The 22,086-nt window shown below is 46.2% G+C and overlaps 1 protein-coding gene across 2 annotated transcripts; it reads right to left on the bottom strand.

Moving 5' to 3' along the window:
* Positions 1-983: 983 nt before the first annotated feature.
* Positions 984-21,250, bottom strand: LHX2 (LIM homeobox 2). 2 transcript variants are annotated; one of them, XM_086625241.1, is made up of 5 exons: positions 21,026-21,250; positions 18,031-18,236; positions 16,854-17,236; positions 8,684-8,889; positions 984-1,271 (listed from the first exon to the last, which is right to left on the bottom strand). In XM_086625241.1, the coding sequence occupies exons 1-5, from the start codon at positions 21,248-21,250 to the stop codon at positions 984-986; spliced, it is 1,308 nt and encodes a 435-aa protein (XP_086481367.1). The 2 variants fall into 2 exon arrangements, with proteins under 2 accessions (XP_086481367.1, XP_086481368.1); XM_086625242.1 differs by having other exon boundaries at positions 18,031-18,233.
* Between the last annotated feature and the right edge of the window lie 836 nt (positions 21,251-22,086).

Raw genomic sequence — 22,086 nt, 5'->3', positions numbered from 1 at the left:
CTGAAATACTCATGTCTTTTTCCTAGGGAAAACGTTACGCAGTGTTCCCTTCTGTAAAGGACCGATGGTGGCCACACAGCCGTCAGATACCTGCTTGCCTTCTCCATGAAATGGGACAAGCTCTCTCTTGCACAAAACCAGGATTGTTTCCATAAATGCTAGCTGAAAGCAAGTTTCTTTCACACAACAAATTAAGTATAGTTTGTCTGTTTGAATTTTAACATTATCTGATAACTTCTACCTGCAACTAGCAGTTCTTTATTTCTCTACGATGCAGATACCTGGGCTGTTGCACAAGCTGGATTTCTCACCCATCTGTACTTCAGGAACAGGAAGAATGCATGTGTCATACTTAGAGTTTATCCTGGGCAGATACTGTGTTTGAAGTGCAGTTTTTTAATCCTTTTAAATACAATCAGCCTATCTGGATTGTGACACTAATGTTAAACGTAACTGCAGCCATTACCAAGTAGTTTCCATAAGTGGTTTTATTACTGGTTAGATTTTACAAACTCTGGTATTCGAACAGACGACTTCGACCTTAAAATTCTAAAACAACAAAGCAACCAATGAAAGGCTTAGGACTATTCAAAGTAACAAACTCTTAACATTTTTGCCCTGGTCATAAATATACAGAGAGAAAAAGAGAGAAGTGGACATGGAATCCAAAGTATGTAGATAAAACAGTATATAAGGCACATGGCAGTCTTTGAAAATACAGAAGCTTTAGCCAACTTAAATTAATTGCTGTTTCCCTTGCTCAGTCCACAAAACTGTACAGTTACACAAATGTTGTGTTGCAATAGATCTTCCAAGTTATTCTTCAGTCCATACTCCGTAATACCAGAACACTACATTTCCTTCTGTTTTTTAGGAGAGATCCTAATTGTGGTTAGTCGGTTGCTCAAAGCCTCTATTAAAATACACTTGGAATTTCAACTAAGAATAATTTCTTTTTTAAAGAAATTATTAAGAAAGAGTCATCAGAAAAGATTTGTAAGAGTTGTCTGTGAAGGACTTCGAGATTCGTGAACCTCAAGACTTCCGGGCACTGATGTCAAGACAGATGTCACAGTAGGCATAGTAGGATTAGTCAAGTCCGTTAAGGTAGTGGGAGTGCTGGATGGACTCATGGAGGCATTGGATATTTCTGAGGCAGGACCTGATGGGGTCCCTGCTTGGAGTGTTGAGTCTGAAGTCTTATCCACCCCTGTGTTTTCTTGACGTAAGAGGTTCCGTCTGAATTTGGCTCGAGCATTTTGAAACCAAACCTGAAATAGTTTAATATAACAGGGTAGCATTTAAAGAGCTGCAGTGTTTAAAAAAGCAAAAGCATACTCACAAATTCACCAATGCTTGCATTGCAGAAGATGTTTTTACTGGTAACATGTTAGAAAAGTAGCCCCAGTCATGAGAAGTGTCCTCTGCACGCCTGCAAAGCATTCCTCTTTCCCTCTCCTGCAGTCCTGTATAACCAGTCTGCCTGAGACAGGAGTGGACCGAGGATGGAGGAGCAGAGTCTTTCCGTGCAGGCTAGATATAAAGATGCTTAGAAATTTGGCAGCCCGCATGAATCCTCAATTGTCCCCAATCCCAGAAGTATCTGTCTGGATGAGGCAGACACAAGCATCTGATGAATACGAAACAACGAGTTTTGGCACCCTCGTATCTCAAGTCCATCTCCCATCGTACGCAGCAGGCGACACAGACTACAGCACCCTGCCTTTCCGCGGGCCCCGAGAGCTCTCCCAGGAACCTTCTCGTGCCTCAGCGCCATCAGTGCTCTCACTTTTCTGAAAGGACTGTCCCTCTTTCTGACTCTTCTCTTACTCTTCTTTCTCAAATGCTTCAGCTGCCTTCACCTATGCCAGTCTCCTTTTTCAAATGTTTTCAGTACTGGAATGATGTCGGGAAAAGAGACTTGAATGGTATTAAACTCATATTGCACTAAAAACTGTCGTTTCAGTAGAAATTATATTCACATGCAGAAATTTTTCCAGGATTGCTACTTCTTGCATTATTTGATTATTGTCTATGAGTGAAGGACAAAAGCTACGACTTCATATTTCTCAGTTAAATTTCAGTGTTTAGGTCCAAGTTAATCATGCTCTCCACTGTCTGCAGGATCTGTTTAAAGACAAAGTATTTTTCGGATCTATTTGAAAATAGATAAAATAAAATGTGTTTGTGAAACTTGCATGAAACCTATGTACAGCGTATTACTTTGACTAAATTTGAAAATGTCATTCAGTGTCCTGTGTTCAACTTGATATATGTTAACAGCAGGTAATTTTACTGCTACAAGCTAGCTGAAATTTCACTGTGCTTATTTATCAGAGGGCTTTCTGTCACTGTTACATTCTTCACAATGGACTCAATCCTGATCCTACTGTCCTCGCATTGACCTGCTATAAGGAATAGCACCAAGTCTTCCCATTCCAGATGCAATGAGCCTCATCATCTCTGTATCTGTCGGAGCAAGGAACCGAGCGAGTGAAAGGATCTGCATAGCCTTAGAGTATCTCCATCAGATTTCTCCTCTGTGGCCTGTACAGGGAAACTGAGTGCATGGACCTCATGAGTACAGGAATTCTGACCTCTGCCTCTGAAGAGCATGGCCCCTGCTTCCATGATCCGCCTTAAGCCAGACCACTAACAGAGGAGCGACACGGAAACACGAGCGGTCCTGCACGGTGTTCTCTTTGCTCTCTCAGCTTGCCGGACGTGGTTGGAACTGATGAACATGTCTCAGCTGTTTTTCTTCTGACTGTTTTTCTTCTCACCTATGGACAGTCCAGCCCCAAATTCTCCCTATTGAGCACTCTTACTTCTTCTCTGGAAAGCTTTCTGCCCCTGACAAGGGTCTTTAAGGTGCACACCCTCACTCTCACCCTCTCTCCAGGGAATGTCACAAGGAATAATCCTCAGGCACAAATTCTAGCAGTGGCCAGAGGAGCTGCATTTGTGGGCTGTGCATAAATCACATCCCTACAGGTCCTTGTTTCTGAAAGCTCAGTATTTTAAAACAATTTATGTTGGCATTCCCTTTGTTAAAACACTCCACTTAAAGGCTATTTACCAGTTTCATGCACAACAAGAAATGAAAAATCTTCTCCTAAACTAACACTGATAAAAACATACTCATGATTTTGTAACATAGTCCATTACAGTGGTACACCTGTTAAAGGACAGCGGTGTGGTCGCAACCAAACGTGGTATTTCTGCCTGACACATTGACAGCCAGTGCCCTCTCCTGTGAGTGCTCACTCAGAGCCATGCACGAAGGGCGGCACGGAAGCGCGTGGCTCTGAGCAAATCCAGGAGCCTTGCGTGCAGGGGATGCAAGTGAAGCAAATCGGTTTGTTCTGGTCTTTTGAGACACAAAGCCTCAAGCACTAACTAGTTAGAAATGGTAAAAAACAGCAACTTGAACTTTCACGGGATTTTTTTACCTTTCAGTAAGGGATAATTTATATTTATCCCACCAAGTAACTTGGTTTTGATTTTTTTAATATACCTTCTAGCAATTAAAAAAAGGATAATACATATGAAGGTGAAATGGAAGTTTAGAGGCTGCCCCTGTTGATGTGTGTGTGTACCATAGCTACGTAATAATGCAAACAGAACAGACAAAACCACCAGTCCAGTCGCATATGCACATACTTCTGCGTAACATCACACTCACGTTCATTAAAAATATACATATTTATATATGCAGTGGTCCCAAACATGAGTAACGTTTCCCTTCCTAGTCATAAAACAATTTTCTTGTTTAAAGTGTGTAAAACTGCAGAAGGCACCATAACTATTTTGTTTATTTACATTGTTCTTAAATGTCCAACTGCTCCCTAAACTTAACAGGGCGGGAGACTTTAGGATATCGCTTCTGTTTGTGATTTGAAACACGTAGTATGCAAAGAAAAGTGAGCAAGATCATGGGTGTGTATGTATTCCCCTGTATCTTCCATTAAATATGAAAACCTGTGCCCAGATGCCCTCGCCAGTGACCATTCGTGCTGCTTACAGGAGCTGCACATCTAACATGGTTCACTCTCTCTTTAATAGGGGTAATTCAGGCTAGACACAGAAAATATTACATAATCTTGTAAGTGTTATTCAAAAGTAGAGATTATGTGACTACTTTCACTTCCTTCCTCACTGAAAGATTGTCAAGGTTAATCAGCTAATGGTTATGAAGCTCTTTAAAATTGTCTAATAATAAGTATTCATGTTGTTACTGAGAAGACACCTAAATATTTGTTAACTGAAATTCTGAGAATACTTTGTTTTATGATAGAAACGGATAACACAGTTATCCCAATAGCGATATTCTGGTATGCACTTAAGATATGACAGTATTCAGCAAAGGCTTCACGTTGAAGAGCAGTGAAAGAATTTAAGCCATTGTTTTCTGAGTTGTAGGAACGCAGGCCTGCTTCTGCCCTGCCCTGTGGTGCTACTTGTAGCTGTGCAAAGTAGCGTGCCAGGGCTGCCCGGGCACAATGGCAGCAGCGCTGTGCGCTCACATCAGCAATTCAGGCCCTGCACCTGTGACAGTAGTACACTAAAGTAAAGAAATAACAACCCAAACATGCATAACTGAAAGAATCGTTCCAGAATGACTTATCTCACATCAATTACACAATTAGGAATCTGCTCTTCAGTGCTGAGGAATAAACAAAATCATTGGGAAGGAATTAGTGTTCTCCTGTCCAACTGTATCATTATAAGGCTAAGCTATTTCAAATCAAAGGGGAAAATACGGACCAAAACTCCCACTGAAAAACAAAAGCAGCTGCAAGACCCACCACTGATGCTACCACGTTCTGGTGAGTGGGGCTGGATGCCTGTGGCTGGACAACTCAGCAGCTAGCCAGAATAATATTTGCTGTGGTTAAAATATTACACTACCTCTTCAGTGATCTATGTATGCAGCTAACTCTTTGTCTCCATCAAGTAAAGCAGGAATAAAATAACATCTCCATTGGACAGGGAAGTATTGAAAATAAATACACTAAGTATTGTAAAGGATTTGGATACCACAGTGAATGAGATCATCTAACCACCTTAGATAACTTTATTTTCTTGTTTGCAACATCTCCAGTGTTGCAACTGCTATATGTGAGTTGTATGAATAACTCGTGCTATAAGCAAATTTTTAAACACCATTTTGCTCATTCACACGGCTACTGGAAACGTTTAGGTTTGCTGAATTTTACTAACTAGTAAGTGGAGAAACAAAAATATAAAGGCTGTTGCACCACAAAGCAAACTGCCTCCACTCATTGCACACACGTTTTGATCACCCTACGGTAATTATCAAACCCACAGTTAAAGGGGAACTGGGGGATGTTGTATGAACAGAGGCTTGGTAAAGAGTCTGCAGTTTGCTGTCCTACAGCGAATCTTCACGAAAGGCAGCACAGGGCACCTGTGCATGACTGGAAATTTTCACGCTTGCTGACTACTGCAAACTGGATTAGCGAAGTCCAAACGTGTGCAGTAATCTTTGTCGAGTTTTCCTTGCAACTTTACTGGGGAGCCATTCAAGAAAGAACAAGCAGTGTACAAGACACCCACTGAAAAACAACGCTTTATGTTCCTAAACTGTTTTTGCCACGGATAATCATATTCCAGACTCCTGGGGAGAGCAGAGGTACACACCTAGAGCTAGCAAACTGTATCTTCTTAGGGCTATCTACTTCCACCTTCCCCTTCTAAACTCACAAAAAGAAACACCTGTTCCCAAAAGAGGAATATTTATGCTGGTTAGTTAGCTCACAATTAGCTGGTCACTTTAATTATGAATGAGAACTTACAATAATGGGCTTGTGTTCCCCAGATGCAGTACAAGAAGTATAAGAACTAAATTGTAAACGTAAAGCTAAATTGGAACAAAAATAAATAAAAATAGGGTACGAAAATATAAATAGGTTTACTGTGATTCTAATCTGGCTACTTAGGGAAAGTAGTCCGTGTTTCAAAGCCACTGGAGGAAACATGATTTATGAAGCAGTATGTCACATTTCCGTGCCATTCCTTTATGGACACGTGTAGTTGATGACTAATTGCATATAAAACAAAGACAAAAGTTGAGTCTTCCAAATCCAGTATCACAGATCATTAAGAATATGGTGAAATTCTCCGCTCATGTGCAGGCATAGCGCCCTCATTACGTGTTGTGTGGGACTGTCTATATAGTAAGGTCCCTCTAGCTGCTTCCTAAATCCCTGGGAACTCTACTACGTTTGTTTAGGAAGTACGCTGGTTTCAGAACGAGAGAATCTGTCTTTCTCCTGATTCGCCGCCTTATATTTTCTATTAAAATATATTCTATTAACGATATACAAAGAACCACAATCCTTCATCAACTGCACTGAGATCTGAACATACAGAAAATAAAATAGCTGACGAACACGTCTAATAACAACAGAGGGAATGCAGAAAATTTCTTACTCCTGGCAAGCGTGCACGTACGGCTGGGAGCCCCTGCGCCTTCGGCATGTCAGACAGACTAATACTAATGATGTTTGTTCAGATCAATAGTGTCAGCGAATTACTTCGTGTTCAGTAAATGACACAGATGGAATGCCAATCTTTCTGGCTTAAAAGAATTAACAAGTGACACTAGGTCAGTAACCAACATCATGAAGAGTTTTCCACAGCAAAGAGTAACCCTGAAACTCATATAGGTGAACTTCGGTGTTTGAAAAATTGCCTCTCACAGGTTAGAGATAAACCAATTGGGCACAAAGGTTCTAAAATAAAATTTAAAAAGGAGGTTGGTTTTTCATGGCCCAAATTAATTCTCAAACAAGAAGTCCAAGAATATGGAGTAGAGAGTGCTCATAACAGACGGGACAACTCAAGCAATACTAGGCAAAGTGTCACTCCCAGCCATTTTCTTGAATGGCCTCCGCCAGCATCATCCTCTGGGTGCAACCCTCACCACCGACTATTACCTTCCACCATTCTTCAGCTAAAGGAGCCCAGACATAAAGGAGTATTTAACTGTGAAAGCAAAAGAAGTGAAACACCAATTACTAAACAATAAAAAAAGTTTAGTGGAATTATAAGGGACTGCTGCAAAAAAAGAGGAACCACCAGGCACCTTAAAACTGCAAGATGTGATATGTTTAAGATGAAAATAGAAACAATGAAGAAATTGAAAGAGGAACTGAAGTGTAATGGAGACTAAAAGTCCAATTTTGGAGACAAGGAAGTACATCCTGAAAGAGACAATAACTTGGGAAAGAGATGGAAGGAAAGACCCATAAGATGAAAAGAGAAGAGAGAGATGGAAGTCAAAGTTGGTGTGGGGCAAGGAGTGAGAACAGAGAGATGATCAAGAAAAAGACACTTTCTAGACACTGATCTCATTTCTTAATGCACTACGTGAAATTTCTCAGATGATTCAGGTGTGAGTGCACTGCAATGGACAACAGGTATTACTGAAGTGTCTAAACTCTGAGGGCAAAATAAAGGAGAAGTGTCAAAATAAGGACAGTCAAATGCAGTAAATTATTTGGACCATGTGCATGGATAAAGGAGAGCTGCTATGAGAGATATTACATCAAGTGTTAGGACGTGCAGTAGTTATATCAGAGGAATTTGTTCCATCACTGCAAATCAGTCTCACAAAAACAAAAAAATCCAGCTATGGAGGACATAGCCAAGAGAAGTAATTACATAGGGTTTTTCATTAGTAGTTTTTACTGGGAAGCCTAAAAAACCTTTATTCCTTCTTCTGTTGGGTATTGACACTGTAAGGTCCAGAATCTCTCCAGTGAATTTTCCGTTTTTCTCAATATTTTTGTCTGCCACCCTCCACTTGGGAGAATCTGCGAGAGCTGTCCACGACACTTTCCCAGGAGTCTGTCTCTGAGCCCTGCCTGGCTCTATGAAGCCCACAAACCATTTTTTCTACAATTAAGACCTGTTTAAAAATTTCAGCAATAGATCCTGGAATGCCAGGGCTCCTAGATGCCCAAATTTATCTCTAGGTATAGTTATTCGGGTAAGTGCCCATTAAAATTGACTTCTTGAATCAGAACTGTAAATGGAAATGGAGCTAAATCAACCAATATTCTCACCTTTGCTTCCCATAATAGTTCAAACGGAGTGTATATCCTTGAAGCAAGAAAAATCCAGCTTTCAGAGAAAAAGTACTTTTAAAATGCAGTTTTCTTTCATTCTAAGTTACTAAACTACGAATAAAAAAATTAATCTTTCAAAAATTCAATTTATGTCCACTTCAAGTATGAAAGAAAATATATCCTCCTCGCTCTGAGAAAATAAATCCAGACGGCTGATTAATTTCTTACAAAGGTAAACATTCCTGGTAATTTCTAAATTAAGAGCTCTCTACTTACACTGAGCACCCTGAGATAACTCACCTTCTCTCACAGCAGAGCGGAAGCTAAAACACGCGCCCGAACCAGCTAACTGCAGGAAAGCAAGCAGGGCCCCAAACCTTCACAACTGTCACTAAAAATTAGAACCCATGTGATCTACTTCTGGGAAACTGAAAAATATCTTTTTTCATACTTTCGAGGACCTAACTGAAGTCCCACAGAAGGTACGAAAAATTAAGAAAATCTTGAAGATCAGCAAAATCTACAGGATTTCAAACATAAAAGCGTTATTTTATTTACTTTTCAAGCCAAAAGACTGCTCCTCTTACCTGAAGAACTCTTTTGGTCAGGCCGGTTTTCTGAGCTAGCTGTTTCAAGTCCTTGGCATCAGGGTTGTGGTTAATAGCAAAGTATGACTTCATTGTCCTCAACTGGTGGTGCTTGAATGATGTCCTCATGCGCTTTGTTTTTTGATTGCTGGGGTATTGCTGGTCTCTGTCCAGGTGGTCGCCATCGTTCTCATTGCAACTCAAAGCTTAAGGAAGCAGAGGAAAAGGCGTGTAAATCTGTTGCTCCGTGACCAGCATTGTTTGCAGTTCATCTGAGAGCAGCAATTAAAATAACATACCGTGGCACGTATTGTACTGGTACAAACCCTACTTGCCTTCCCCTCCATTTCTGCATCTTCTATTTTTCCCTGACAATAACCAGCCTGCAAGGACTCTCACCTGCCTCTTTATGGCTTTTAAAATGTCAGGCCCGTTTCCTTTTTTCTTCCCTCCATCTCCACACAGCCTTTCCTCCACCTTCTGCTTGTAGGACAGTAGCTGTCCTCAACTCCGTAAAGTGTTTTAACGTACTTTGTATCACCATAAATCGCATTGTAACGTACAAAGAAAGCTGTACAATGCAGGCCACTTAAATCTCGATGGAACAGACCAGTTAAAATTGTAATTATTTCCTCCATCAAACTAAACCCCGTAGAGTACAAGAGAGACCATTAAACAAAACACTGTAAAAGAAATAAAGTTTGTGGGTACCAGACAGCAAATGATGACTATAATCTGACTAGCTAAAGAAACGAAGCTGTTAATACAATGCATCACTGGCATGCCAAATGAAAAATACCTTTTAAATTATTTATATTTTTATATTTCCTTTTTTTAAAAAGTATTTGCAAATACTAGTTTGAACGATCCGTTCTGTTATATCCTTTTGAAATCACTGAATGACACTGAATGACACATTTGCATAAATCAACTGTGAAGCCTGTAGAGGAGCTCTATGAGCAAGGAGCATTATAATAATTATCAAGTAGCATTAAATATTGACTGCTCGCTGCCAAGCAAAATAATCTCATAGACCAAAAGTAGTTTCTCATTTATTTGTGCATACAGTAAACCATAGAAAAACTATTCAAATGACATTAAGGACTGAGCTTAAATCCACTAAAAAAAAAACAGGGCTGTAACTGAAAATTAGCTCTGACAAACTGTCACTAATTTACTTTTTCTGTTCCAATATCTACAACTCCCTTTTAATTTCCTGTAAGTTTTATGTTAAAAGGAGCAAAAAAATCATTACTATCTCCGTTCTATGTAGCATGCAAAAAATGAGAAAAAAATTGTATTTTATAATGTGAATTATTGGTGAATTTCTGAAACATTCGTTTTCAATTGTTCATTACTGCTGGTTCATTGCAACTGAGTACATCTCACAGACGTGTGTATCTTTACAGCCTTACTTCAAACTCGTGCTATCCATCAGAGTTTTTCAGCCCTGTTGAAAACACACCGATTCTCAACGGCATGCGTGTAAAACAGTTTTAAAAAATATACATAAAACGCACGTACTCGTAAGTAAAAATGCATGCAGGTTCTATAAACAGCACTTTGGCAACATGCACAGGAGCTGCTTTGCAAACTTGGCCTTTTCAAAAACTTCCAAAAAGATATGGCACGACATAGAGCAAGGCCTGCAAAAATTCAGCTTTAAGACCAAAACCATGTTTGTTTAATAGATGCATAGAAAGTGCCCAAAGCCTCAAACTTTTCTGTCCTCCTACAATTTTAAAAACAGCTTAAAAAAAATTGTACTGTATCTATAGATGTATGTGTGTGTGCGTGCGTGCGCGCACATTGGTATAAATCCCTTCCAGACCCGAGTATCTTGTGCCAAATCCTGGCAACAAGAAGCATTTCTGCGTGTTTTCCTGTGACGTGGAAAGACTGGTAGCACCTGGATTTAAAAGCTATAAGATGCATAAAAGGAGACAGTAAAAATGCAATATTAATGGAGCTGGATGGAACGTAGTAAAGTCTTTTTTCTGGTTTAAGAACTGAGATCTAGTTGCCAAACTGGAGTCATCCGTGTGCTCCTGCATCCCTCACAGCTACAATTCCTGATGTAAAGAATACTGGGATGAATAACTGAAACTATATTGCTCATAGCGAGTTCTATTATGGAGATGTAAAACCAAGCAGTTATTTTGTTTTAAAAAATACTCATGGAATTCTATATATGAGTAGTGGGAAAGACCTCTGTGCATTATCTTAAATGCTTTCAAACCCACCCAGAAGAAACAAGGCAGAGACTTCGGAGGAAATGCATCAAAATGTCTGTCTGAAGGACTGAGGTCTGCTCATGTTAATGTGCAACAAAAACCCCGGGGCTGCAAGCAGTTGGATTTTAACCTGTTCCGTAGGAAGAAAAGTGATCCTAAAAGCTCCAGGAACAGAATGAGGTTATCAGCTTTTCATCAAGCCCTGACTGGACAATGAACGATTTACTCTTTGAATTTCTCATAGTTCCACCTCCTCATCTACTAAATAAAAATAATATCAGAATTACAGTAAATATGTACCATCTGAGACTGGCTAACTATTGTCCTTTCTACGAAGAAAGTTGTAGAACAGATTTTGAAAGTGCACGAGGGCGTCTGCTGTTTGTTGTCTCGTGTAAGTGGTTTGGGTGCCCCCAGGCATCACCTGATACGACATAAATCATCCCAGTTAGTGCTAATTCCCCTCTCGTATTTGGTTGTAGTGCTTGGCACCATCTTCAGAAGCCTCTTGTATTAGGTCTAATATGCATCTTTCACAGAATCTGAAATGTCTACGGGCGCTGCAGGCACAGAGATACAGACTGGGCCAAGGGTGTGAGCATGTGGAGGTTTGAAGAGCTGAGAAGTTTCTGCAAAAGGCATCATGGCAGAAGACTAACGCTGTACATGCTCCTCACGCAACCCTCTGCTTTTCAGGCACTTCTTTCCTGTTCCTTTGTGGTGTCCCTGTGTATCTCTCAAAGGAATTGTTGGACTATCCATACACAAGACTTCCACTCCATTGCAGTATCCAGGGCTCCAGCCCTGAACCCTGGGAGTTCAGAAATACAATCAGTAAAATTCCGGTCAAATAGAGGAGTCTTAAATTAACTAATGTTTCATTCCTGTTTTGTGATAAAACAAATTCTGAAGTGGTGCCAAGTCTCTTTTTTGACCTTAGAACATTTCTAAGGCCCTTCTGCCTTTCCCGCAGCCCCCACATCCCGGCCGTTGCCCCCCTGTCCTTCGGCTGGGCTCCCCAGTGGCCCGCTCGGACAGCCTCCTCCATCAGCACCACGACACAAACGTCCACTTGGCCACCAGATGGTGATGTCCACGGAGAGCATCACTAGAAACTAAGATTAAAACATTATGTTTTGATGTTGGTGACCAAAATATCCTCTGCAGAATAACACATCCCCAAAAACAGCAACGTCAGTGTAAAGCAGGATGTGCTGTTATCTTGTAACAAACACTATTTGAAGAAGATAACTTGGGACCAGGGTTTCCCAGGGATCGCCAGATCCTCCCACATGTCGGGGTTTGGGGCAAAGCATGTGCGTAGCAGTTAGTAGGTCACTAAGTACATGGCACAGGAAGAAAACGGGAAAGAGGAATTTCCTTTGGGGGAACTTCTGTTCTTAGTAGCTTGTGTTTGACATGTTAAATTACCCAAAAAGAAAGCAAACTAATCCTGATTCTGAAAGAATGATGAAACAAGAGACACATTTGGTGCATGTTCCAGCTCTCCATATTCAGCGGCTCAGGAGCAAACACCCCTTTCCCTGTAATAAGAGTCCAGGGGGTGTTTTAACCTCCTGCTGCCTGGAGAGGGAACTTGTGACTAACTGGACTAGGCAGGGGTGCAGCTTTATCTGGCGTTTGGCAGTAGTGCAGGACTTCGTGGCACTCGCATCCCTGAAGGGCCAAAAGCGAGGCAGAGCCCCCCGAATGGTCCTTGGGACAGGAACAGAGACAGATCTTTCTCCCTGGTGGAAGGAGAAGACACTTGGAGAAGGCAGACGCCTGAACTCCTTACTACAAACTGGGATTCAAAAGGCTGAAGCTGTGGCACTATGAGTAGTATCCCTCGCTGCTTCCGAGGTGCCTGGCAGCACTGGAAGGAGGGCACCCCTGCCAGCCTACGGAGCAACAGACACAGCAAGCGCTGCCTCAGCCTCGCGATCTCTAGAGGTGCTTGCAGCAAGGGATAAAGCCTGTTTCGAGGAGCGACTGTTCCAGGCTGAGCATCACAGGCCACGGGAGAGGAGAGTCGGGATTAGAAACGCTCCTTCCTCCGCCGCCTGGGGCAAACGGGCTGCGTGTCCCGCCGCCTCCCGGTGCTGCCCGAGGGACGGGCCGCCCGCCGGTGCCTCCAGGGGGAGAGAGCGGCCCGGGACGGGGCTGCGGCGGGCGGGAGAACAAAGGGGCCGGAGCGGGGCCGCGCCGGGCGGGAGGAGCCAGCCGCGGAGGGTTTTTCCCCTCAATTAAGCCAGTTGAATGGCGCTGAATAGCCGGTGCGAGCGCGCCTGAGCGCCGCGATTAACCCGGGCAGCCCCGGCCGCGCCGCGCTCCTCGCTGCCCGCCGGGGGAAGCGGCTGGCAGCGCGGGCGGAGCGGGCTCCGCTGCCCCCGCCTCGCCGTACCCCGCCCGAGGGACCCTCCGGCCCTGCGCCTCGGCGGCCTCCGCGGGCGGACCGGGCACTGCCGGGGCCCCGCTCCGGCTGCCTGCCCCAGCCCCTGCCCCTGCCCCCGGAGAGGCGCCAGCGGAGCCCGAAAGGTGACCACGTCGGAAGGGGGGCAGAGGAGGAAGGAGAGAAGCAGGAGCGGGTGAGGGGGAAGGAGGGAACTCTGATTTTCCTTGGGAAACCGCTGCAAGACCCCCGTTTTTAAGCCGCGAGTCCTGTCTGCTCGCTCTGCAACTGCACTCAGGAAAGCTTATTCCCAGTTTTTAGTCCCAGGGGAAGCGAGGAGCGAAAGGGAAATTCGCTCTTCCAAACTTTCCAGGGTTTTCCTATTTTTGTCAGGAAAAACAAACAAACAAAAACTTTGACAAAGCCCGTTCGGAGGGTCAGCTCCAAACGGCGCCAGCGCTTTCCCGAGCCGTGCCGGGGGGGGCCCGGAGCGGCCGCGGTGCTGGGCCGGGGCCGCCGCCCGGGGGAGCGGGGCCGGCGCCTCCGCAGCCTCCCGGCCCCCGGCAAAAAGCCACCCCACAGCCCGCGGCGCCCATCCGTCGAGGGGCTGCATCCAGCTTAGCTATCTAGTCACCTTCTTACTGAAACACTGGGTATGATCCTGCCGGGAAAGGAAGGAAACGTTTTCTTAGATCTGCGCTGTTTGCGCAGATTATGGCATTTTATCGCCTCGTGATGCCCCAAGTCTGCGCAGCACATCTGTCATTTCCGAGGATATTTTAGTGTCTTCATGGCAAAGACAGCCTAGATACAAACGAATAAAATCTAGCAGGTGTGGGAGGTTTGGGGTCTAATTCACAAAGGGAGTATTCAGAATTCTTTACAGGTGCTCCTGTGTTCAGCAAGCTTTCAGCCATTGATTTACTGACCCAAAAAACCCATCAAACTCCATTCCAACAAGTGAAAGAAGAAATTATGATCACAGGAACGCACTTAAAAAAAAAAAGAAAGAAAGAAAAAGAAATCTTTTTGAAGTTTCAGCATCCTTCTAAGCTGTTTTCCACTTGTCAGGCTCTATCCACATCGAAAACCCATCATCCCCGTGCAAACGGAATCTCGTTTAAGTAGAAAAAAAAAGAGTCTGTCCAATTCGTGTTGCAGATGAATATTTGCTGCAATTTACAAAATAATTCCAGACTCAACTCTGCCTAAGTTTATGGATTCCCCCTTTTCCCACCACCTCTGGGTGTAGATATATTTACATAAAGTATTCTACACACATTACCAGCAATAGATCCCCTCAGAGGACAATATTGTGCATTTCTAATGCATTTCTGAGAAAGAAATGAGAAGTTCCATTAAAACTAAAAAGATAAACGATCACACTTTTAAATGGTTTCCCTTTAAAAGGCACAAAAATCGAAGGCTTTGGAATAATTTGCTATTCGTGAAATTTTACATCAACAGGCAACCTGGTCTGATTTCCAAGATCAATGGCACTTATTATCCTATAAATTAATCGATTATTGGTTTAGTAAATAGTTAAGAAGATAAATAGTTTAAGCGAAGAAGCCAAAGGTTCCTCGAGGCAGATCTCTTAACCTTCAGCTGCAGGCTCTAAACAAACACTGAGACAAAAAAATCGGAGGGCAATTATTTTGAAAACGAATTTTTAAAAATACAGTTAAAAACTGTTTATTTGGGAAGTCAAGGAGCAGTAAGGCTTCCTCAGGCTGTGCTCCCATCCAGGACAGATGCCGCTGGTTCGGTTTACAGGTCCTTTGAATATGACATCTGCCCGGCACAGGCAGACAGCGGAAGGACAATTAAAATCTAATCCCTCCGAAAAGGAGGCGTTTTTAAACGGCCAAGATGCATATTTGATGTATGTTTTAAAGCTCAGCTGTTACTCGGGAGAACGCTGCACACACCTTTCATCAACCTTCACCACTGGGACTACTCCCGATTTTTGCACTATTTCCAAATTATTCAGCAATTAGTTAAACCAACAATAGCTGCCAATTTTGTTCCCGAGGTACGTTTGCCAGTTAGAGATGCGCCTTTTCTCCCTGCCATTTTCAGCGCAAACCACTCAATTTCGTGGCTATTGTTACTCTGTCTCAAGGCGCAAAACCCCTGCAGCCTCACCCTCCCGGCGCGGTCGCCTCCCCCGCACCCGAAGCCCTGGGGGATCACCAGTACAACCCGAGACCCCCCCGGTCCTCTCCCCCTGGGCGCGGGGCGGAGCGGCAGGAGCGCGGCGGGGCCGGGGCAGTCGGGGCGCGCAGAAGTGGGGCTCGAAGCAAACCGCAGCCGACTTGGCCTTCACCTAACGGCCTCTTGGGGAAAAGAGAAACGTTAAAGGCAAATCTGCGCCCCACGGGAATGGCCGAAGTTCGTAAATCGAAAAAGAAAACGGGCTGGAACCAGCGGAGAAGCGCAGACAAGGCCGAAGCAGCGCAAGGAGGGGGCAGAGGAGTTTCGTCCCCAGGGTCTGGCAGGGCGCGCAGCTGGGGGGAACTCGGGTCTGAAGCAAACCCCACCTCCGCCGTGAATTCCTCTAATAAAAATCAAGATCTAAGGATTTTCTTTTGTCCAAACACTTTTTCCTTTTCCATACAAGGAGCAGTGCTGAAAGACCCCATGATTGCGACTGTTCCAGTGGGCAGTTACACGAAGAAAAGCGAGGGGAAGGGGGGACACCGGGACGGGGGGGCAGGAGACTACTCGAATTCCCTTGCCTGCAAAATCACGGTGCTGTGGCGGCGGGGAGGTTAAACGAGGAAACACAAAGTTCGCAGCTCGATGCGGAGAGCCGGGAGACGGAGTTTCTGCAGAGCTGCCAGGTCTGCTCCCGTTCTGCTCGCTGCTGCTCCCGGTGCAGAGGCCGGGGCTGCGACTCGGGGCAGCCAGGGCTTGGGAAGGGGATGCCGTGAGTTTCCCGACTCTTCTCTGAGTCACATCTGACCAACGAAACTTCGGCCCAACTTGTCACCGTGTGAGCAGAACCGAGGCGGCCTGTAGCCACCTGCTGCCTGCAGCCCCTGCCCGTGCTCCGCGGGCACCCGCGCCCCCAGCCCCGCACCCCCATCCGCCTCCCGCTGCAGGTCCTTGGGAAACAGCCACTTTCTTACTTCCTCCCTCTCTCCTTCTTTCCAAAACTCTGAGGTGCAAGAGCTCAGGAAAAAGTGCAGAATAATTCACCCATCGGCAGCCTTTGAGTGTAGCTACTAAAAAAAATTCACAGCTCTCTGAAGTGCTAACTTACAGTCTCTGGTTTCCAGATTTTATTTCAGGCTACACTCCCCCTTCTCCCCCTCCTTTACCAGATGACCTTGCTTCAAAACATTTTATTTCCAGCTGAAGTGAAAAATGCTAACATATTAGCTTCTGTAATTGCAGTTTGACAGCACTTGATCTCAATAATTATGCTGCAGCTAAACTATTATTAACGGTTTAAGCTAAAATAAACGGAAATCCCCCTTTGGAAGCGAACAGAAACAAACCATTTGAATTGTTCCGGGGGAAGATGGGGGTCTCTTACCTGCGTTGTAGGCTGCCAGATCTGCTCCAGGCCCTGGGCTCTTCCTTTTCCTGGGTCTCCCCTTCTGGACAGTCCCCACGCCGTTGTAATAAGGCAGTCCCAAAGTGTTGGCAGAGCCCGCTCCCAACGCCGGGCCCTTCCCCGCGGCTACATCCGAGTGATTGAAATGCACCTGGTACTCCCCCTGGATGAGAGTCTCGAAATGGAGGCGGCAGTACACCAGATTGTCCTTCATGCCAAAGTGGTCGCCGGTGGTCAGCATCTTGTTGCAAGTGGTGCAAGTGAAGCAATTTAAGTGATATACCAAATCCCTGGCTCTCATGACCATCTCGGAGGCAGAAATCCCCAGGTGACATCTCGCACACCTCTGCACCGAAAACCTCCTGCAAAACACAACGGCCAGAGGAGACGGTGAGAGGCGCATCCCCCCCCCCCCACCCCCGCCCCCTTCTTCAGGTCCACCCGGTGGGCGGCAGAGGGAGAGGGGCTGCGGGGCCCGGGGCGGCCGCCTCACCGGGGCAGCGGCACAAAGCCGGGACGTTTGCGGAGCGGCTCCAGCCAGCGCCGGGGGGCACCGCGGGCCGGGAGCCCGGGGGGCTCCGTTCCGCTTCCCACCGCGCAGCGCAGCTCCTGCCCCGCCAGCTCCCACCAGGAAAACGCACTGACCCGCGCCCCCGAGGCGGCTCCGGGCCCCGCACAGGGCCCGGGCCCGCGCAGGAAGCATCGCCGCCGGGCGAGCACCAGCCCCGCGGCCGGCTGGGCTGCCAGGGTGCCCGGGGCTCGGCCCCATCCCTTCGCCTCTGCCAAGGGAGGCGGGCAGGGAAGGCAAGCCGTTCCCAAGGGTGCGGGTGCCCTGCGTGTTCAGGGCAGGAAGCACGCTCAGTCCCCCTTGGTTGGGTCGTTTCCCTTTGCAGCCCAAGAAGCCCGGGGAGGGGGCGCCTGCTTGAAGCCCCCCAACACCCGCAAGCAGGCCGGGGGTGGGCTGTGCCCGGGCTGGGCCCCCCTCCCGAGGACACGGGGCCCATCCTGAGTCTCCGTCTCCAGCGGGAGGCTTTAGGAGCCCACCGCCTGCCCCACGGGGACTGCGTGCCCACGGACCCCCCCCCGCGGTCTCTTCAGGACAGGGTTTGTTGGGCGGGGGGGGGGCTGCGGGCAGGTTCCCCCCCCCAGGCTGTACCTGTAGTAATCCTCCTTGCAGTAGATGCTGCCGTCCTTGCTGAAGCAGGTGAGCTCGGACTCCAGGTTGAGTTTACATTCACAGCACTTCAGGCAGCGCATGTGCCACTGCTTATCCACAGCCAGGAGGTAATAACGGTCGGAGATTTTCCCCCCGCAGCCGGCGCACAGGGCAGCCCGGTCACTGCTGATGGAAGGCATGGTCTGCTGGGGGAAAACAATTACGGACCGTTAGCGAGAGGGAGAAACTCCTGCGTACTGCTGGGCTCCCCCCTCCCCCTGCCCGGCCGGGGCTGGCCTTCTCCTCTCCCTCGCTGGGGCTTGGCAGACGCGGAGCAGGGGAGAGGAGAGAGGGGTCCCAGCCCCGACCTGCCTCCTGCACCCCAGGGTCCCGCGGCATCCCCCCTTCCCGGGAGGAGTGGGGAAGGAGGCGACGCAAGAAGAAAAACACCCTGGATTTTAGGGAAGGCGTCCGGATGAGACCCAGGATTTTTTTTTGTTTGTGTTTGTATTTTGCAGTCCCAGAACAAGCAAAGATGCTGTTCGATCAACAGGCACAATAATCACAGAGCAGGGCAAACCGCAGATAGTTAATTTTAAAATTTATTATTATGGATATACTGAGAGTGTCTGCACAGCTAATGCTCCGTGAGTGCGTGTCTGTGGAGCATGTCTGTGTGCGTATTTTCCCAGCTATAAAATTCCGAGTGAATTACGATCAAACCCCCCAGCAGCCACAGAGCTACAGACACGGCTCTCTGCAAGCTGGTTCCAAACAACACGCATCCAAATCTGCTGTGACCCAAAGCACTGAAGGGATCAGTAAATAAACCTGCGGAGGAGACGAGCATCACTAAATCCGAGATGCAGAATGTTTCATCAGGAGAACAAAATAGCGGGAGAGGCGTAGGAAAGAAAGTGGGGAAAAAAACAACGGAGCACTTTAGATTATGCTGGGATAAACTTGGAAGCAATAAAACGAAATCTAACCCCTATATAATTTAATAGTTTAGTGTCAAATCGCAATCCAATCGAAACCCTGCAAAAAACAAGACATACGTATTCTGTCGACTTCTACCGAAAAAGAAAGAGAGAAAAATATGGGAAAGCGTTTAAGCGCGCGTATTTATTTCAGCCGGCACCTTAACAGGACGCGAGAGCGGAGGCTCAGAGTGGAGCAGGGTTTATGGCAGACGTTGCAACACGCTGCTGTCCACTTCGTTCCTAAACTTACTATCACCCACTTTGCACAAAGGCACACTGCAGATTTTTGCTCTCGAGCAAGAGAAACCGAAACTTTTTTTTTTTTTACAGATGTGACAAACACGCAGTTTGTTTTGATGCGGGGCGGGGGGAAGAAGTTGGTTGTTTACTTTTACCTCCTCTAGAGCTTAAGTCCTTGCGCAAAGCGAGAAGACAAGACAGCTAATGGGGAAGAACTGAAAGGAAACGAAGCTGGTTTTGCAGCATATGCCACACTGATTACTTCCACCCAGAACTTGCAGAAATCACAAAACCCCATCGCTGTGAGCGCTGCTGTTTGCACTACACCGTCCCCACTACCAGAACTGCGTATAAATAAAACTATGGCACTGCGTTGGTGTGTTAGCCACCAAAGTCCGCTGGCTGCCTATTTCTTTAAGGCATTCACTCAACTCGGATTAGGCACCGTTTTATAACCAAAGTAGTGTCTTGTAAATTCACTTTAAACGAAATACGATTTTTCTGCTTTGCGTTTCCGGTAACAAAAATATTCTGCGACCCAGAAATCCAGTATTCTAGATCCAGCATTCTATCCCACTATTTATCATATACACATGTGTATGCATATACATTGTATATAGATATATAAAGGTATTATGCCACAATATTTATTCTAGGAAAGATAATTTGATATTGTTTAATCGCACGGAGATATATTAATTTTTCCAAAGAAAACCAAAACCGTTTAGATTAGAAATCACGTTCCACCCTTACAGCATACCGGCTGTTTTTCAGCCAGTATTTCGGGATTAAATACTCTCGCTGTCACCTTTAAGTAAATTTCTACATAGCATTAAGAGAAAAAACGCATACTGATGAAGTTTTAAAACCCGAGAGCAGATACCTTTCTTGCATATGCCCGTACCAGCTTACAAGACAGCACTTAACCAAAATACGGGATCATTTCACTTCAGAATTACCATTTCTTAACAAAAAAAGTAGTATACATAAAATGTCGAATCAGTTCACACACTTCAGAAATTTCTTCCACTTTGCTAGTTTAACGCCGTTAAAAGGATGCTTCTTTTCACTATCTAAATGTCTTAATATAAATATACAAGTACTACGCATCAGCAGACATAAGATAAAAAGTGGTAAAGTTGTAAAAATTTGCATCCAGCCGTATCCCTAAAACACATCTTCTAGTTCTGTTTGCCATGTTCGCAAACCCAGTGTTCATATATATTACATTTTTTTTTTTAAATCGTAATTTAAAGGCACTCGAGTTTGTTTTTTCTTTTTGTTGTTGTTTATAAATGCTATAAAAACTACCTCCGTGTAGATATCCTACCTGAAAAATAACACAGAATTGGATTCTTTGGTGTTTGTGCTTCCATTCTGCAGACAAAAAACTCGCTGTGCCAAATGTTATCTGTATAAAAGCATACTTTGCCTCCTCCTAAAAACTTTGGAAGGCCGGACAGGCTGGGGGAAGGGAAGGAGTTCTTGGACGCTACCAAAAGGCTGGTCTGTCTTTCTGTTTTCTCGCAAGAGCAGTACTGTTCATTTCATCCAAGCGTTACTATTACTATGCACATTATTAATAATTAACAGTTTCATGCCTTTCCCCGCGGTTTTATTTAATCTTTTGGGGTGCCTTTATGCTTAATTTTCTTCTGATTTAGCATTTCGCATCCGTTTCCCCCCGATCTGCTATTTTAAGGGAAAAGCTGTATCTTTGAGGGGTTTATTACGTTAGGGGGTTGAATGACTCCCATTCCTTCTCCTCCTACCGTTTCGGTCTCTCCCCTGTCTATAGCCGAGCTGATGGCCGGTGCTTCGCTTTTGGTTCTCCGATCCATCTCGTCGATGACCCCGTGCATCTCCGAGCCGGACAGACTGTGGAAAAGCATCGCTGAGGAAGCAGAGGAGGCCCCGAGTTGCTGCTGCTGCTGACAGTTGTCAGGGTCCCTGCAGGAGCCCAGAACTTGCATTAACCGGAGCCCTCCCCCATGCATCTAGCACGGCCGCCCCGTCTCTCCGTAGACTCCGGGCTTTCCGCCCCGGCAGAGATCTCCGGAGCGCAGCGCAGGCACCGATCCGAGGTTTCAAGGGAATGAAAAGGGTGCAGAAAAGGCGGGCGAAGGGGATGAGGGAGAGGGGATAACTGGTGGTGTGAGCTTCGGGGCTTGGCTCTAGTCTGTTGCGCGGCCCCGGCACATCCCTCTAGGAGGCTTCTTCAGTGCAGGGCTCATTGCCCCAGGTGCAGTCCCAGGCTTTATGCTCTGGCCCAGCCGGCAGAAGGCTGAGCAGGTTAACGGTTGGGAAGGATTAATAAATAATAGAAATATAAAAAATTAAACCATCTTCGGTGAGGAATAAATAAAAAAATATCAACGACAAGCCCCCTACATCGTACTGTGCGAAACGTAGAGGAGGAAAGCACGGGAGGGGGAGGCTGCAGCAGGCGGAGAGCAGGCTGGTTCTGCAGGGAGGCTGGGGCGGGTGCCCACCGTACGCACTCACAGTCCAGAGGGCTGGCAGCGGCGGCAGCTCGGGGGCAAAGTTTGCTCCTTCCCCCGCTCCTCCCCCAGCCCGCTGGAGCTCATTGGGAAAAGAGCAAGCCGAGGGGAAGGAGGAAGAGTTGGATGGGCACCAGATGGGACGGGCCCTCGGCGGCCCCCCTCGCTCCTTAAAGCGGCGCGGCCCGCGGGCCCGGGGGGGTGCGGGGGTCGGGGAGGGGGGAGCGGAGCCGGAGCCGCCGCCCGGCGCGGTCCCTGCGAGCGGCGCGTCTGCGGCCCCGGCGCCGCGCGAGGCTCCGCGCCTTTTCTACCGCCGCTCTGACATCACGTCC

The sequence above is a fragment of the Tauraco erythrolophus genome, chromosome 22 (assembly GCF_009769465.1).
Source record: "Tauraco erythrolophus isolate bTauEry1 chromosome 22, bTauEry1.pri, whole genome shotgun sequence".
Classification (NCBI taxonomy): Eukaryota; Metazoa; Chordata; class Aves; order Musophagiformes; family Musophagidae; genus Tauraco; species Tauraco erythrolophus.
The sequence above is the reverse complement of the archived record's forward strand: the minus strand, read 5'-3'. Positions and strand labels throughout refer to the sequence as shown.

Excerpts from the sequence above, each read along its gene's own strand:
- LHX2 (XM_086625241.1), bottom strand. The coding sequence starts at position 21,250 with ATGCATGGGGGAGGGCTCCGGTTAATGCAAGTTCTGGGCTCCTGCAGG. Across the intron at positions 17,237-18,030 it reads TGCAAGGAGGATTACTACAG|GAGGTTTTCGGTGCAGAGGT; the intron begins GTACAGCCTGGG and ends TGTGTTTTGCAG. Across the intron at positions 1,272-8,683 it reads TGACCAAAAGAGTTCTTCAG|GTTTGGTTTCAAAATGCTCG; the intron begins GTAAGAGGAGCA and ends AAACTATTTCAG.